General features: G+C 44.2%; 2 protein-coding genes across 17 annotated transcripts in view; one reads left to right on the top strand and one right to left on the bottom strand.

Moving 5' to 3' along the window:
• Nucleotides 1-4,292: 4,292 nt before the first annotated feature.
• Nucleotides 4,293-6,310, bottom strand: LOC118514600 (geranylgeranyl transferase type-2 subunit alpha). The gene is made up of 4 exons (XM_036061597.1): nt 6,199-6,310; nt 5,893-6,131; nt 5,636-5,817; nt 4,293-5,559 (listed from the first exon to the last, which is right to left on the bottom strand). The coding sequence occupies exons 1-4, from the start codon at nt 6,199-6,201 to the stop codon at nt 4,373-4,375; spliced, it is 1,611 nt and encodes a 536-aa protein (XP_035917490.1). The 5' UTR covers nt 6,202-6,310; the 3' UTR covers nt 4,293-4,372.
• A 366-nt stretch (nt 6,311-6,676) lies between these two features.
• The window catches only part of LOC118509260 (neural-cadherin), a 234,516-nt gene continuing 223,387 nt past the window's right edge, over nt 6,677-17,805 (top strand). For 13 of the 16 annotated variants that reach the window (XR_004905852.1, XM_036049609.1, XM_036049607.1 and 10 more), the window contains exon 1: nt 6,677-6,778. The gene's annotated coding sequence lies outside the window, so the exon portion shown is untranslated. The remainder of the gene's footprint in view (nt 6,779-17,805) is intronic. The other 3 variants (XM_036049597.1, XM_036049596.1, XM_036049598.1) reach the window with 3 other exon arrangements.

The following is a 17,805-nucleotide window of genomic DNA, read 5'->3' as shown; positions in this document are numbered from 1 at the left end:
TCTGTTTAAATAGCCCGCTATTCACCCGTGTGCCGTCGGGTTAGTGTCTAAATAGCTTGCAGGTTCGTTTTGTGGCTGGAGTGGTATTAAGTGTCTGTTTTGGATTGTTGTTTTTTTTTGTGTGAACCATGAGTTTGCTCCCCTTTCTGACTATCTTTTTGTGCAAAATTTTTCGCATTCAACTCTTCGCTCGAGCTGGTTGCAGTGCAATCGGTACGCTGCACTTCATTAATTTATTCATGTTTAGAGTACTAGCGGATGTAAGGTTTGGAAAGGTTCACAATATAGAGCAGCTGCAAACGTCGTTGAGGTTTGATTCAAATTATGTGTAGATTAAGGTTCCTCTCGGTGGTTAACTAAGCAAAACGTTGCATCAAACTCATTCTCTGCTTTATAAAGCGTTATAAAATAATAACAACGGCTCCATTGGAGTCTTCAATGGCTTCCAACGGAAAAAAAACCTGTAGCGAATATTTTTGATTTACTGTGGTTTCATGAACTATACAAATACTTAGAACAAATGACAATTTTTTGTACATTTATTAGAACAAACTCGGTCCAGTTTTCGAGACGATAGATGCACCGGTCCTCACTCGCCAAGACCATACATCGAATGCCAGTTGTTTACCCCACAGTACCTCTGCAAAATTCGGTAGAGTATGTATTAAAAATTATTATAGGGGTGGTCCGGTGGCCGAGGCAACAACGGCGCCGGTCTTCAAACGGCAGGACCGGGATTCAAATCCCATCTAGACCGTCTCCCCGTACGTAGAGCTGACTACTTTACTACGGGTAAAATTAGGTCATATAAAGTCAGAAATGGCTGGCCGAGACCTCTCGAGGTTGTAGTGCCAAGGAAGAAGAAGATGTATTATAGAGTATGTTGGACTAGATGGGCTAAGAAGGTTTTTATATTTGATCACTCCCATAGTATTCGTTCAGGAAATTGTATGTTCTTAAGGATAACGTCCAGTTGCAATACGGCCAGGCCTTGAGACCTTGAGAAGCAATCCCTTGGTACGACTAAGGAATTAAGCTTCTCGGGCCTTATTAGTTAATCCGCTGATATGAGCGTTTGCAGCAGTACTCAACTGCCTCTAAAACCTTTAATAGGACGTATATGATAGCTTGACTTCAAGGTATGTGACTGAGACCTCAGTCTTCACGACATAGAATGTCTGCTGTGGGCTAGTGTGTCAGATGCTTAACATGTCTTGTTAAACGCAATGTATGGCATTAGAAGATCATCTATCATGTTGATGTAGGCACCAATGAAGCGTACCTTGGTATAAGCGACCAGTACTATAATTAACCTGGTACGGCATCACCTGAAGCTGACAAGTTATGAAGAACACAGCCATATCTTTGTGAGGACTTTGTGAGACAGTTCGTTTCTAAGTAGGCTGGTACAAGACCTTCAAAACAACCGAGACTCATGAACCTAGCTAGCTGGACCTGTGAGTGAATATCTCTAAAAACCGGCGCTTTCAAGCTAATCCTAGTTAGGGTGTCCTGTCAAGATTAAGATTCTATTTATGATTTCGAGGTCTATGATTATGGTAACGGAACAACAGTCAACAAAATGGCTATGTTCACCGTGGTTAAGGCGTCCTTTTGTTGACTGCAGTAGTAAATATCTCCCAACAAATGTTAGTTATATCTAACTTGTGAACTAGCTTAAATCCGTTCCATCCCTTCTTATAGTACTAAGAATAGTTTTTAGTACAATTATTATTACAGAAAATGTTCGAATAGCAGTTCGCTAGTACTGTAATTGCCTAGTCGAATAATGCTGTCTCTTTCTAGCACAGGGTTTAACAAACATTGCGGTCAAACACAAGCGATCATGCCGCTTAGTAGTGTGAATACTAAGTGAACATACACAGTTCCAGGAATTATTATTCAACCAAACCCTCGGCGGCAGCAGCATCAACCGCGCGTAATTTTGCGATGCTTCTCAACATCACCTTTATCATCGTTTGTCACGATTATCATTGTGTTGTGCGCGGTGGTTTCTTAAGAAGCACAGCCCATCACAACCGTCATTCCCCACGTTTGTTGTTTTTTGCCTTTTGGTGTGAATGAAGCGTACCTTTCGATGTCGATCGTCGTCGGCAATGGGTTCTGCGGGCTATCCCCAAACTAGGACACTCCGCGCTACAGTACAGGATGCAGCCAGGTGCTCTGCCGGTGTGATGAAATGCATACGAACAGCGTCGAGGACACTTCATCCTCGGAGGTAGGTTGATGTGCGAGTAAATGCACACTTACAAAACCGAGAGGCAGAAAGGCGTCCATACGACACACACACACACACACACCAGCTGGATGAGGATGAGCCTTTCTTTGGCAGCCGGGCACCGGGGTTTTCACAGCGACTGTGGCCAGCCTTTTGTTTGCTGGGACGACGGGTGGTTCTTTGTGCCTTCTTTCCGGTGTGCGATATCCACCCGTTTATCCTTCGGCACGATTTCCATACCGGTGGTATCGTTGGTAGGCCGTCTGGCTGGCTGGCTGGCTGGCTGGCTGGTGGCGACAACGCCTAAGGACAACGACTCACTGGCGACAGTACCGTTCGTCCGTTCGTTCGTGTTCGACTTTTGCGGGTGCCTTCAAGGGAACGGTTTCGAAACAGGGATTATCTTGCCATCCTGTGTTCTTTCACTTCCGTGTCCGGCTTTCCCCTTTCTCTTGCAGCACGATACACAACCGATGCTCCGCAATGTTTGCCACATGACGAAGAAGAAGAGGCAGCAGTAGCAGGCAGCAAAAAAAAGAACCACTGAATCCTAAAAGCAAAACGACGGTAAACAAGTTGTGCATCATCAAGCATTTCATTAGCTGTTTTGCCAGGCGACTTACGCGTGTACAAACTGTTTGAGAATCATTCACCTTTTGTGCGAATGGAAGCTGATGATGCCTGCAGGGCAGGGCGACTGTATGAAAGCTTTTTTCTCCTCCGCACACACACACACAGGAAGCTGAAGTGGAATTAGGCTAGTGTGTTTGTTGGATGCTTGGGGGTGTATCGCAAAAATGGGAGGGTTTGCGAAAAAGTGCATTATGTAGGCTACGAAAAGGGGAAGGGATTATTTGCATTGCCGGTGGAACACACTCTCCTTTAATGGGAAGGATGCGGTACAGGAGTAGCTTTTTTCTGTAGCATTTATTTCTTCTAAAGCCGCAAGATCAATATTGGTCACCGGGTAACCTCGAAAGCCAAAGCGACAAAGGAAGCTTACGATGTATGTTGCAACAGTTTAATCCGGACTATCGACGAGTCTGTTTAAGACATTTAAATTTTTTAATGCAATGTGTAATTATGTTCTTCTGTTTTCTTTGACTCTACAGCTTCAAGGTCTTGGCTATATTTAACAACAGCTGGAGAGCTGGTCCTGAGCAAGGGGAGAAGGTCCTGTTGGGATTCGAAGTCCAATTCGGGTTTCCAATCGCCTTGTAAAGTCTTTACTTACATTAAAAAAAATTTAAGCTATGACATATTCTTGGATTTCCCAAAGTTTTTCATTACTATGCATATATAAACTATATTTTTTTAAATCTGATTAGAATGGCCGAACCGTATTGCTTACAATCTCCAGTTGTCTAGTTTAAAATCTTCTTTTTAGCTTTTTCGCTTTTCTGGTGGACAAAAGCAGCAGAGTTTTATAAATCCTTTCTCGACTTTTCAATTCGTCCTGTACTCCATGCTTTAAACGCTTTGAACTTCCCCTGCTTTCTTTAGCCTCAAGGAATAGGGGAAAGAGCCAATTCAACAGGTGAGAGTGAATGAAGCGTTTATTTAAGGACCAAGATGTATTTGCGACCTTTGCTTTCGTTAATGAGCCGATGAAAATCGAAAAAAATAACAAATAAAACTCTCTATTTTTTGAATAAGAAAATAAGGTATCAACACCAGAAATCCTAATATCGTAGTATTTAAGTAAAAAATTGTAAAATATCTTCGTTTTAGCGCTTATGTGATACACTTTATTTTAATTGTTGTTTTTTATTTGTTTTGATACCGGTCAAGCTTAAATAAATTTCATTTTAATTTATTGTTTAATTAAACTATGCAAACGAAAACGGTTTCGAACATCCGTAACGCTTTGTGTCTTAGATAGCCGTTACCCGTTACATACCAATTTATTTTGACAAAAAGCTACACGTTACTCCAACGTGTGTCTAGAATAGAGTTGTATTCATTCTACTATCGTCCACTAGGTGGCGCAAACAGTCACAAGGCATTAGCTCGCTAGCGTGATTTTTTTATACAGCAGCATCATTTCAAGTAATATATTTGCGTGCTTTAAAGAAATATTTATTTGTGCTTAATTCACATAGTTATCTTTTCCCTGACCTAAGAGGAATGTCATTACAGCACTAGGCTCTTAACTTTGGTTCGCAACTCTTCCACCATTGCATCGTTCTTTACCAGCTGCTCGTTGCCTTTCAGTAAGATTTCATCCACAAACTGGAGCTTCTGTATTGCTGCTCCAGTTTCCAATGCATTCCCTTCTAGGTTGAGCTTTCTGCAAAACACTAACCCTCCTAACACACCCAAATTCCGATCGATAAGCCTATTTCCGCTCAAATCGATAGCATCGGCCGTAGCGAGGTATTGCACATAGTTCAGAACGGTCAACTGCAGACCGGACAGATCAATCTCCGACCCGAAATTGCCAGCCTCAATCCAATCTTCTAACCGATTTTCGATGGACCATTTGCTTGCAAGATCAAGATAGTATCCTTTCCGGAGTGCATCGACCGTCTCCAGCTTTGTCAGATGCTGACGAATGGTTTCGTAATATCCGCGTCGATCAATCGCCTTCATCAGAAGGGCAGCGGTAAGCAGTGTCCATTTGCTGTCCGGTTCATACTCTAACAGCTCATGGCAGGATGCGAGTTGAGCTTTCAGCACGTCCACGATAGCGGACCCAAACACATAGCCAAACTTTGGTTTCTTTACACCGACCGCACCATCCCGGGATACCGTGTTCAGGTTGAGGACGTGTTTCAATTCATCCGGTGTGATAAGCGTTACAGTTGGATCTCCTTCCTCATTCACAACGAATGAGCCCTTCATAATCCAAGTTGTATCAAACGTATTTCCTTTGGTAGCTGACACCCATTGGCTAGTATCGTTGCACTTATCACAGCATGGTACGTTCAACCTATATCCACCCGAGGATAGATCGATGGGTACACTGAACGACAGTACAGCCAAGTTTTGCTTTGCATCGATTCGACAGGTGGCCAGATCAAGCTCGGGCTGTGAATAACCGAGCAACCAGCGCTGATAGAACCAAGCACTGCTATCATTCGGATCGGTAAACGCTGCCGTAAGGACTAGCTCCAATTCTTCCTTCAACTTTTCCTCGCTTATCGGACGGCTCGGATCGTTAAAATTGGGATAGAGCACCGGCAGTAGTTTGCTTCGATAATGCCACGACGAGTAGTTGGAAAAGTTTTTCTCGATTTTTTCCGTGCAGAATGCAAACTCTTTCTCCGGAGTTACTTTGGCATTTTCCACCACATAGCGACGATAGTCCCAACAGTGAACTGGAATATAAAAGAGACCGTTAAAATTTGGAAAATAATGATACGTGTTGCACGTGGTTGCCCAGAAGCTACTTACAATTACGCTCGTCCAGTTTCAGATACTTGGTGCACAATTCCACCTCCTTCTGCCAATCGGCTGCAGGTGCATTTTCCAGAGTCCAACAACGATGGTGCCATGCACAGTACGATTTTGGGTTCACCATAAGACACATTTCCGTAAAGCCTAGATCTTTATCGAAAACGCTCTGAATGTCTTCCCTGTGCGAAAGCATTACCACAACGGGGTACGATGAGTCATACGAAAGAGATTAACAGGATGCAGGCTTCACTTACGTGTTCGATTCTTTCAGTGCTAAAATACACATCCGACGCAAATTCCATAGAGTCGCAATGTCCGGATTGCTTCCTAAAAGTTTCGCCGTCAGGTCCATCATTTCGGAATCATATTCTTGGGCGGATTTCTTCTCGAAAATACGACCCATTGCAGCCCGGAACATTTTCACCTTTGCTTGCTGTTCCAGTTTCTTGCGGGTCGCTTCTTCCGCACTGGTGCGCACCTTTAATCGTCCATGCTGAAATGATGGTGAAGAAAAATGGTAATCACTAGCAAAAAGATGAAATTCAAATTAATTTACTCACCATTTTTAAATGTTTTTAGCAGAAACTGGGTGATAAGACAATCGTGCCTCTACAAATCGGTTTGTTTTGGTGATTTGTTATTTTTTCTGTACGGGAGTTTGACAGTTGGCGGTTTTCGCCCGAAGAGAAGCATGAAACGTCAAACCATTTTCGCCGGCATTGTTTTGTTTTCGCACAGTAGGTGAGATTTGTGGTACATTTTGGTCAATCTTTATTTAAGATCTGTTGATAATCTTAAAATGCATCAAAATTTGCTTGCAAGTTAAAAAAACATAAAGAGGAAACCAGGTTATAAAAAACTGTTTTCTCAAATTTTGCACACTTCCTATGTATTGAAAAAGCATTATAAACTTTTGACGGTATAATTTGAGGCCGAGTCGTGTGTGCTCAAATGGCTGCGGAAAAAATCTACGTGTACCGCCATATCCGTGCGGCGTTCCGTACGACCCCGGATAAACGCGACAGAACAGTTTGTAATCAAACGTCGACGGGAGAGGATATGCCGTTGCGCTCCCGGATTGAAAATTGCGTGCGATTTGTTTGGAAGTGCGGGTAATTAGTGTAACAATAGAATATTGATGTGAGTAATTGTTTAAGATTGGTTCTGGTTGGGCCGTTTTTTATGTGCTTGTATGCATTGTCCCATATTCGAAGCCGTTTAAATGCTAGCAGTATAGTTCTCGTGAAAACCATATGCTCGGGGCAAGTGTGATCGATTTTTATTCTAATCTATGTGTAGTTTAGATGTGCGTAAAAAGTGTCAGTGTTTGAAATTATGTTACAATGGAAAACAAAAAAAAGGGTATACAAAATGAGCGGTTGAGTTTGTGGTAAATTACGCATGTATGCATCATCTCTGCTGCTAAAAAAATGCCGGCAAGAGCAATTGTACCGGTTGAATTGTGGTAAAAGTGCATGTGCTATCTTCACGCTACGCGAGACGACCTAGTAGGTCATGCTAGTGCAATAAAAATGGTTTACTTAACTTATGATTACCACGTCGCCCGTCAGTTAGTCCTTGCGCTAGGATTGGTTCGGTTCGGTTTCAAGATTCGTTCCCACGATTTGGCGCTATTCTAAAGCTGAAATTGTGTTTGTGTGTGTGTTTTTTCGTAAGTGCTAATTTTACTGATAGCAGTCGCAAAACATCCCCGCCAAACAGTAATCACCGGCATTGGCAATAATATTGCCCGGGTATTGGTTTGGAATTGAAAGAAAATATGCGCCAGAGAGCAGCAAACCAAAAGAAACATGGCCTGCTACGGCAGATGTTTGTGTGGTGTACCGTTTGTAACGCGCGTAGGAACGAAATGTAAAGCGTGGTTGAAGCAGCGAAGAAGCTGCTACATTAAAGCGGGTTTATTTATATTTTCCCGCTTCTCGAGTCTTTTTTTTTCGAACGTTCATCTTGGGTTTCTTGTGCTAAGATCGTGACCTCCCCCCGAGATGCTGCAGACGACGATGGGGGGTGGGTGAACCTTGAACGTTTGAAAAAGACACGCCGGGCCAGGCAGGTTTGATGTCCACGGACCATTTTAGCTGTACCAGCATTGGAGTAAATAGGGGGTTGATGTTCTGGAGCGAGAAAAATGCAGATCGAAGCAAGCTGTGCGATGTTCCAGGTAATGTTCCAGGCAAGTAGGAACGAGTTAGTTCCCGCATGTTCATGTTTTGTGTATAAAATATTCTCGCGGACAGAATATTAATCCTTATATCCTTCCCTAAAACACCCCTAAGACGCCGGACATGGCAGGACCGGATCTCCGGGAACACCCGATTCGTCAACAAAGTCAGCAAGCAATGGCAGACTGAGAGCTCGAGGTTGTACAAATTACGTAATTTCTAAGAAGAAGAAGAAGTCCCTTTAAGCCTTATTTCGGTTCATTTGGAATATTGAAAGCATTTAATGAAAAACTTGCTTTAATCCTAGGATCAGCCTAAACGCTGCATTACTTTGAAGTTTTGGTCCAATTTTGGTTGAAATATTCCAAAATTGAACGAGTATCGTTTTAATAGTTTTGGAGCTATTTTCAAAAATTCTGGTTTGCTCCAAGTCGGTTTTAAAATGTGCTCTCCGGACTCCACGAAAAGGGGGGAAATAAACATGATTAACATACCCCCTTGGAATATGGGATATTTTAGGCCGGAACGTGCCTGGTCCAAGGTTCACGTTCCGCGCACTTGACAACATAAATGCGCAGACCGCTCTTGGCGCATCGCCCAACAGTGTGCCCAACATATGTACCAACCCCGGTCGTGAGATTCCCTCTGTTTTGGATGCATTTTCTCCCGCCTCCCCCCAACATTAAATGTACCGGCATCAACTGGGGGAAAACAAAAACACACAACAACGCAATCCTCCAACACACGCGCGCACGCACCCAAGTTCCCGGGGACGCTAAATGGCATCGCCAACAAGCAGAGTGAAGCAGAAAACTAACATAAGCGCGCGATGTTGTTGCTCGTGAGACGACGACTCTGTGGCGTTCAATGTCGGCTGCTTCTGCTAACAGACGGACTCGCAGAAGATGAAGACTCACGCAATAAAAGCAACAACAAAAAAACAGATGAAGAAATCAGAAATGAAAAAAGACACGAAAATGTTAGACGCTCCACCGCACACACACGCATACGGGAAGCATAAACCACAGCTTCCGGAGCAAGCGAGTAAGGAAGAATGTGCAAAAAACGATCAAAAAAGGCCCAAAAAAGAAAGAGTCTACCAAAAAGGCACAGAAAACATTGGACAAGATACACATTTGGTGGAAACGCGAGCATGGAAGGTAACCTAAAAAAAAAGAATCCGGACTTCTCACACGATGCTGAGATTTTTTTTGTTGTATGTTGTTTCGTTTTATGCTGCGGTTTGTGTTCCTCTTTCTTGTGGACCATGATTTGCCACCCCATACGTTGGTGGACTTTAAAAAGAACGCATCGATGTGGCGCTGTGTGTCAGGTCAATTGTTTATTGCTTGAACCCTTGACCCCTGGACGTTTGTTGTGGGATCGTTGGGCGATCAAGGTGTGATCTTCCTCTTTCTTCGTTCGGACCTCTTTTCTTTCTGCACCTGCTAATGATGCTGACCTTTCTTCTACTGCCCGTGACCAATAGTTTTTTTTTGAGGCGATGATTCAGATTCTCCTCCGACCCTTACTATTTGCGTACGAAATTTGGAAGTTCGACGAGTATCGTTGAGCTGCTAGCACTGTCTTCGTAGTAAACTCTTTTTGTTTCTTGGAGAAGTCTTTGCAACAGAAGAAGGTATCAAAAAACGATATATATCGTTTTCCCTCTTAAGCTCTGTCGTACGAGAAATTTTCATGAAAAATGATCCCCCAGACATGGTGGAACGTGAGGCATCGCGTACTTGGTGGGTAGCGCGTTGGAAGGTTTGTGGTGGTGGTTCATCAATTATGCCCACAGAGCATTGTCTAGCACACGGTGCAGCATCCATCGCTCAAACGCTGGTTCACGGTTCGTCCGGGTGTCTGCGTCGGTCAACTATGCATACCACGTCTGTCCGGCGTTGCGTGGATATGGGGAATCGGATGTGGACCTCATTCCGAAAACACATTCCAATCACACCACCAAGTGGAGCTATTTCTGGTGGTTTTTCTAGCGAAGGAAAAAAAAAAACTGGAATGACCCTTCAGTATGGCACTCGTGTTGTGGTGGTTGACGGCGTTTGATATGTGGTGAGTTTTTCATCGAAACCGTGTGTTGCACGAGGAATGTTCTTACGTACGGGGACGATATTCGTAGAACGCGAGCTTTCTAGGAAATCGCCGAGATCAATTAGTGTCTGCATATTTGAGTCAATGAGTGAATGATTAATGCACAACTCAATTTCAACTTTCCAATTGGAAAAAAGGTTAAAAATTCATCCATACTTGAAGTACAGCTCCAATTCGGGGTAAGAATCGAAAACGGGATCGAAAAAGACATAAAATCTTGATTAGACCGGGGGAGCTTGAATTAGTTTTTCATTAAGATCTTCTTTCCTGGACGGGTGACTCAGGGGAAAGTCAACCACGGAAGAACAAACATCAACACAAAACAAACACACAAACACACACACACACACACTCCCACAAAAGCCCTGCTCATCAAGCAGAAAATCTTGGGCTTTTTCTTTGGGACCAAGTTGCAAAAGTTCGCCCTTTTGACGCGAACGTGTCACGATGAGGGAATCTATTATTTGATTTAATTTGTCCGTCCATGCGTAGGTACTGATGGAAGGGATTATTAAATTTTGCCCCTCTCGGATGTTTCGCACCCCCCTGTATTTTTTTTTGCTTGTCCGGGGTGACTTTTTCCTCACTATATTGTGGAGCGTATGTGGAGCTGTCGAAGATTGGTCGGTCGAAGTTTAATTATTGAAGATTTCTCTCACATTCAACCGTTGCGAGAGGGCGAAGAAGAAGAAACGGTAGGCTTTCTGGTTCTTTTGCCTTTGTTGATCAAGGCACTCCACTCACCACCGGGAGTGGTCATCAGCACACACACACACACACTGTCGTCCAGGCGTAGGGGTCCACAGCCATCGGTTCCATTCAATTATCTTTCATGAGTTTCAGTTTGAGCGTAAAATCATAATTCGGTTAAAAACTTCTCTTCCTGCTTAGTAGCGCCAAAGCTAATACAGACACACACACACACGACGAGCGCATTGGGAAACTATTATTTTCCTGGGGCAAATGTGGCTCCAGCAAGATTTTTCCCTCATTGGTCTTGCGTTTTTGTTACGTTCTAGCGCTTATTCTCATGCGCGCTGTGAGCAGAAGGAAAACACACAGAGAAAAATAACCCACAATCACCGCTACCCGGTAAATAGGATCAGGAAAGTATTAAAGTCTCGTAACGTATTCTTTGGAGACCTCTCTGAAACCGGGATCCTTTCGGAGTGCTGTGTTGCTGTGGGCTTCCACCCGGTCGTCGTCCCGGAAGCAAACGCACTGTTTGTGCGTTGCTGATTATGATAAATTGAGTTCGTATGATGGTTGGTGAAGTAAAATCGGAAATCCCTTTTCGAATGTTCGTGTAGCTCCGGTTCACAAAGCCTAGGCACAATTGTGGCAACATTGGGCTGATGCAGGTTGAAGCGGTGAACTCAGTGAGTTCAAAATTAATTCAATTAAATCGGTTCCAGATATATTGAGTATCTCGGTACATTAGAGCGTCCTGTTTGTAACCTACTTTCATGCTGCTCGTCGATGCCGGACGAGTTCTGTGGAACTACAGTCAGGTGGATTATAGCTATTGTCCGTTGGATGGTATTTCAATAAACATGGTCCTTTCGTCCAGGGGCCTGTAACGGCTCGCTCGAGCCAGACAGTCGTCCAACGTTCGCATAGATGTTGGTTGTAAAGTCAACGGGACCGCAGACCATTGCAGTTACATCTATCTTTTTGTTGGTTTGATGTATTTTTGAGTGCATTACGATTTGCATGCTATTCTCGCATTAGTGAGCTGCTTTAGCTTGCTCTCCTCGACAAAGGACTCTTACTTTGGGTTCTAAAAACGGTCTTGATTAGAAGTATTTGCTGCCATGAGTTGATTAATCGTACTATCTGCGTCATAAAAGCAGTTTCAATGTGTCATGCAAACTTCATGTTCCACATTGTTTTGACCGGACTGGCGGTGCTGTTTGTTTGCATCCGTAATGTAATCGCTGTCTGAGCCATTTTTTATGTCTGTTTTATGGCTCAAGATAGATCGTCGTCGGCTCTTGGAATCACTTCTGCAAGTGCATCCTATAGAGCGGTGCGGTGCGTATGCAGAATTCATAGCCCTGATACGAATGGATGCTCTTGAAAACAAGTTTCATAATGCAATGAATGAATTACCCGGCCGAAAACCTCTGTTCTTCCTTTCTCTGGAGTGAGATTCAGCTTAATTGCATTTCAGTGTAGTGCACGGGGTCCATGGTTTTCCACTGCCGTCGGTACGTGCACCATTTTCGCGTGCAAATTGCACGAAGGCTCCCGCGAACGGCAACTTTTATTTATTAATAACTATTGCAACCCATGCGCACGCGGGCAGAAGATTCACTTTGATGATCCGGAGCGTGCGGTCAAGAGCGGAGGGCAAGATTACTTGAAATCCCGACAGAATCCGCTCGGTGTTGTTATCTCGCTTTCCTCGATGGCGGTTCGCATTTCTCAGCTGGAAAGGACGCAAACATGCTCCTCGCGAACGAGTCGCTTGTCCCTTGCTTCCCGCACAACAATCGTCGGTTTCCCGACCATATTTATGGTTGATCCTTCCGGCCTCGAGCCTCAAGCTCGAGGTAGGTACCGAATTGTCCTTCCGGGTTTTGTGCGCGCGGTCCGTTAAATTGGCGTTCTGGCGCTGCAATTGCCATGCCCAGTTGGGAGAAAATGAAAGTAAGTGCCTGGTTGCTGTTTGCGCGCACCCGATACACAATTGTACCAACTGCACATTCGCCCAGCAGCAACACTTGCCACAGCCAACACAGTGCAGAGTGTGGCATTGTGGCCGGTTTTTAGGTGGCAGACTCTGCCTTTTCCCCACACACGAGTGCCAGCGGGAATAATGGGAACTGTTGTCGCTGTTGTTTGTTGCTGTTTTTGGTCGATATTCCGGTTGTGTAATACACTTCTGGGTACGATCGACGGTAGCTCGCGAAGGTATATTGGGCCCCGCTGTTGTGGTGAAGCACTGAGCTGCTGGAGTGAAACTAATTCTCATAAAATTTAATTTCCATCCCACAAACGGGATCCGTTGCTGCCCGCACGCAGCAGCAAATTTTCCGAACCACGGGTGCATTTTTCTCCCGTGAGTCTGTCACAGCCAGGGACAGGTTTGTGGTGAAACCTTACACAATTTACTAGCCCAAACCCCACCGCGGGGGCAAAACGATAGCGACGGTTTTTTTGGTCTGCAAAAAGTTGATTCTACTAAATGTGTACAATTGATTTTGTTTTTAGTAAAAAAAAACAGTTTTTCCGGTCTAAAATACGGCCTCACCAAAGGAGTGAGTTTGTCGTGTGCACTTTGCGACGCTTTGGAATTGCCAGAAGCATGGTTTGTCTTTCGAAGGCGAAAGTTTTCTGGCACAGGCTAGCCATGGAGGCTATGGTTTTGCTGCCGGGCATGCTTTAGACGTTAGCTTTAGTCGGCAAGCTACGAAGTCCTACGATGGGAAATTTTAATTCCGCCCGAAAATGGGATTCTCCCTAACTAAAACGAGATTCGAGAGAACTTTCTTGTTTTTCCGTACCTCGATATTGTAGGCGTACCGCTAATAAAGACGATTCCATCCCAATACTGGAATCGATTGAGTCCTCGAGGCTTCGAGCTTCGAACAGAAGAGGGCGAAGGATATGTAATCCTCCAGCCTTGTCAGGGCTGGAACGGTCAGGATAATGGATTGCTGTCGACGGCAATGAGCTTTTCGCTCGCTTTGCTTCCAGGTTGAGCATGGACGTGGGTGGCAATTTGTATAATTGCTTTTCTTTCGCATCGATGCGCCACACTCTCGATGAAAAACTGTATAACTCGGGCTAATAGCTGCTATTACGTTATTGTTTTACAAGGATTATCGGATCGCTTCGGAGCGAAAGAGAGAGAGAGAGAGAGTCACGTTGTCTGCTGCACATTGCGCCGTACGACAGAAAGTGAGTTTGATCTGACCGCACCGGCATCGGTGTGGGAAAGGTGCATGAACATAAATTACAAATTGGTCAAACAGTGTATTTTACGGTGTTCAAGTTTGATGTTTTTCTATCCTCAGCTGCGACCGCACATAGAGGTTGGCGTGTGAATAAAAATGGTGTCAAAAAGAAGGTTTTTTTTCTAACGAGTTTATTCGTGTAAAAAACTCCGTTGCATACAAACACCCTCGCTCGACTTGTATTTGCGCCCAAATGACGCCTAATTAGTCCGGTAGCAGCAGTGGTGGAAAAAAGTAGAAATGCGAGAAAAACCGCACAATACTCTAACGCAAAAATAATTCTGGTCCCCCTGAACTGAACTGTGAACCCATCATTACGCCATGCCCGCCCATTCCTGTCCCAACCTTTACCGCAGCTAATGATGTTTGATTTTCTTCCGTTGCTTGCGCCCCACCGAGGAACTGCTGGTGGGGGTTTTCAGAGTGAAAATTTGTTTACCAGCAGCATGTGTGTGTGTGTGTGCGCGCGCGTTGTTACTGCGTTGTGTATTGTGATGGTGGAGCAACCAGCAGTCGGCTTTGTTGCTGCTGTCTCTAATGCCACATGAGCCGAGAACGCACAACCATCCCCAATGCAGGGAGAGAGATCTAATGGCGCGGTGAAGAAGAACGCTAAACGAGCGCCTTCGTGACAGCTTAAAGATAGGTTCGTGATCTAATTAGCTGCCCAAAATTGATGCTTCCGTGCGCCACACTCTTTGCTGTGGAATGCCGTGGCGATGGATCTCCAAAAGTGTGCTTCGGAGCAGATTGATTAATGAGTCGAGATGCTCCGTAAATGGGTGTTCGGCTCTCGTAGGAGATTCATTCGATGGATGACTCTCGGACCGGCAGTTTATTTTAATTTTCGCATCTTTCTGCACCGGCGAATCGGCTTTTTGGAGAGTTGTTGTGAGCGGTACCGCTGCATACATTTTCACTGCTTTGTGGTGGATGTTGAGTTTGATCGAATTAGATGGATAATGATGGGAGAATGGGTTGCGTGGTGTTTATTAATTTTTAACAAGGAATTGTCCATGTGCGTTAAAAGTCATGCAGTGTGGGATTTCAGAACTTGTAATGGATTCAAGACCTTGAAGCGAATGTGGGAAAAGGGTGATTTATAATTACGCGTGTTTTGCGAAACATAATAACATAAAGGAGCGTTATTTTATGAGAAAAACATCAAAAACAGCGACAAGCGACAGATAAAAATGGATATGGACTAATATTGAGAAGGTGATGTTAAGCTTTTCTCGTAATCCGCAAATCAATTCTATGCCGTATTTTCTTAAAGAGTTTGCTTCATCAATTCTGGATCATTACCATGGATAAACTCTGATCAGATCGCCTTACTTGTCCAAGTATTAGAATCTTTAGTTCAGTACAATCCAGTCCCTCTACACCACAAAACTCTGAAGTCCATCCACATCTGAAATTGGAAATATTTGATTTGTGTCCTTCTTTTTCTCAACATGGCTCTACAAACTCAAAAGGCTGCGGGCCTGCTACTTCTGGTTTCTTTGACTTGATGTAATCCGGTACTGGATAGTGTGTCCGGTGGCCGAGGCGATAACGGCGCCGGTCTACACACGGCAGGACCGGAGTTCAAATTCCATCCTACTTTGCAACGGGTAAAATCAAGTCACAGAAAGCCAGATATGGCAGGCCGAGACCTCTCGAGGTTTTAGTAGCAAGAAAGAAGGAGAAGGATAGTATTGCCCTTAGTGCAAACAGACGATCCGGTTGAGATTCAATATCCGGACCTATCGTGTGTTGACCGGCGCTGCTACTGCCTTGGCCACCGAGCTGCTCTAAATAAGTGATATTCAGGTACTGTTTTACGAAGCAACTCTATCCCAACCAATGAAGTACGTTTATCACTGTTTAGGATTACTGAAAGGTTAAACATTCGATTTAGCGACGCTGGAAATCCTCAAATAATCATCGAACAGTTGTAATATTCCATCAAAACACTTTAAGGTACAATGTATATGCAGAAAAAGTTACTGAAGATGTCGGGCCGTGTTGTGTGATTTTGATAGAGATTTAGTGGATCCACATGATTTCTGCGACTACTGGTTCTTTTTTTTATTCATGAAGAATGGCCTGGCTGTATTGTTACTGGTTCTTATAGAACGGGGCAATTTTCAATGCCGTTCAAGAAAACATTCCAATGACGAAAGTAAAAAACCGTTTACGACAGAACCAGATTTGAGTGTCTCTCTTTTTGGCTATGGGGTCACTCGAAGGTTTAAACAATCAAAAAAGGCCTATTAAAGGCTGAAGTGAATGGCATCACTTACATGCATCTATTTTTAATAAATGGTACTAAGATACGTTAGCCGATCGTTTAGCAAATTTTACATTTTATCAAACTCTTTAATTCATCAGCCCATTTGAATCTTGTAGGGATGTTCGTACATGAACTTAAGCGCACAATTGTTAACTGAGGGTGCAAATGCATGTTTTTGCCCAAGTGCCCTATGGTCCAATCACTGGAATGAGAGCTTCCTGTGCATAGTGCGCCGATGAAGTGCTGAAGAACACTTCGAGCAGAATAGAAACCGTAACCGTGGACATGCATCATGTTCCGGGATAATAAAGGCCATCTGTTGTTGTGTCGTCCAATCTTCGTCGTGATTGGACTGGAATAGCAGGCAATGGAAGATGCTTTAAACTCTTCACACTATCATGGGTTACGCTTACGCCAGAACATTGTTTGCAAGTGTCCACTGCCGTACCAGATAAACGATTTTTCAACCACAAAACGTCCTCATGCTTTCCCCTGGAGGAGGAATGATGCTCGTGTTGATCGCCCGTTTTTTTTTGCAGATTGCCCTGCATTCACGTCACATTACACTCGATAACGATACCAATAAGAATCGCATTGTCACTTTGGAATGGAATCGCATTTGAATTTCAATATCCAACCAGCCGCCTTAGCCGCTCATGCACATTCTCTTACCCATTTGTTGTCCATGCTTTCGGTACAGGCACATATTCGGATCGGGTGCGCGTGCACATTTAGTCATCCGCTCCCTGCAACGATGGTCCACAAATGCAGCAGTACGTGGAGCTTTCGGTGTAATTCCCAAATGCAAGCTGATGAACAATTTTTCCCTCCTTGTTTGTTGTTGCCTTGCATGCGGACGAATCTGTCGAGCCTCGGAGCAGAAAAGATGCTTCACGCTACGAGGCACCGGAGTGTGTTAGCAAGTGCACATCGCCGATCGCTTACACAGATATGGGAAATTATGGCGTGTATGTCGACTAGCTACGAAAGCGTCTGTCTAGTGTTTCCCAAAACCCCTTGCTTTGTCATGGCCTTACCCCCCCCTTTTCTGAGGTGTCTTCCTTCTGTACGCTGCTACACCTCTCGGAGCTTCGCGAGCATAACGTGCAAGTGGAATTCAAATTACCATAATCGATTCTTCGATTTTATGCTAATTCCTTACATCGTTATATATTTCCCTTTCTTTGCTTCGTGTGGTTCCCCTGTTGTCCTTTTGTGGAGTACACAGTCTACGGCGGCACAGGAACTACAAAAAGGGGTACATCCAGAAGTCCTAGTTTTCTTTACTCGGCTTTACTGAGTATGTTTTGGGACAGGGCAACCAAAAAAAAGTTCGACGGCGTCTTTTTCCAAAGGGTTCTCAGGGAACGGGAAGTGTATCGTAGAAAAAAGGGGCGCAAAGCTACGACCCCAAAATACCGTTAGTAATGTTTATGTGCGCGGGACCTGACGACGAGAATCAGGATACCCATGTTTTGGTCAAGTGATCCAACCGAGCGCTCGATGGATATTGTGTTTTGTTCCCTTCATGTCAAAAATGTGTTTTTTATAGCAATAGCACGTGAATACAATCTATCGGATTTGCTACCCAGCTTGGCTGGAAGGTTTCAAACGAACGGAAGCAATGGAGAAGAG

This window comes from Anopheles stephensi, chromosome 3 (genome assembly GCF_013141755.1).
Source record: "Anopheles stephensi strain Indian chromosome 3, UCI_ANSTEP_V1.0, whole genome shotgun sequence".
NCBI classification, from domain to species: domain Eukaryota; kingdom Metazoa; phylum Arthropoda; class Insecta; order Diptera; family Culicidae; genus Anopheles; species Anopheles stephensi.
The sequence above is the reverse complement of the archived record's forward strand: the minus strand, read 5'-3'. Positions and strand labels throughout refer to the sequence as shown.

Excerpts from the sequence above, each read along its gene's own strand:
- LOC118514600 (XM_036061597.1), bottom strand. Across the intron at positions 5,818-5,892 it reads GCACTGAAAGAATCGAACAC|GGAAGACATTCAGAGCGTTT; the intron begins GTAAGTGAAGCC and ends GCTTTCGCACAG. Across the intron at positions 5,560-5,635 it reads GAAACTGGACGAGCGTAATT|TTCACTGTTGGGACTATCGT; the intron begins GTAAGTAGCTTC and ends TTTATATTCCAG.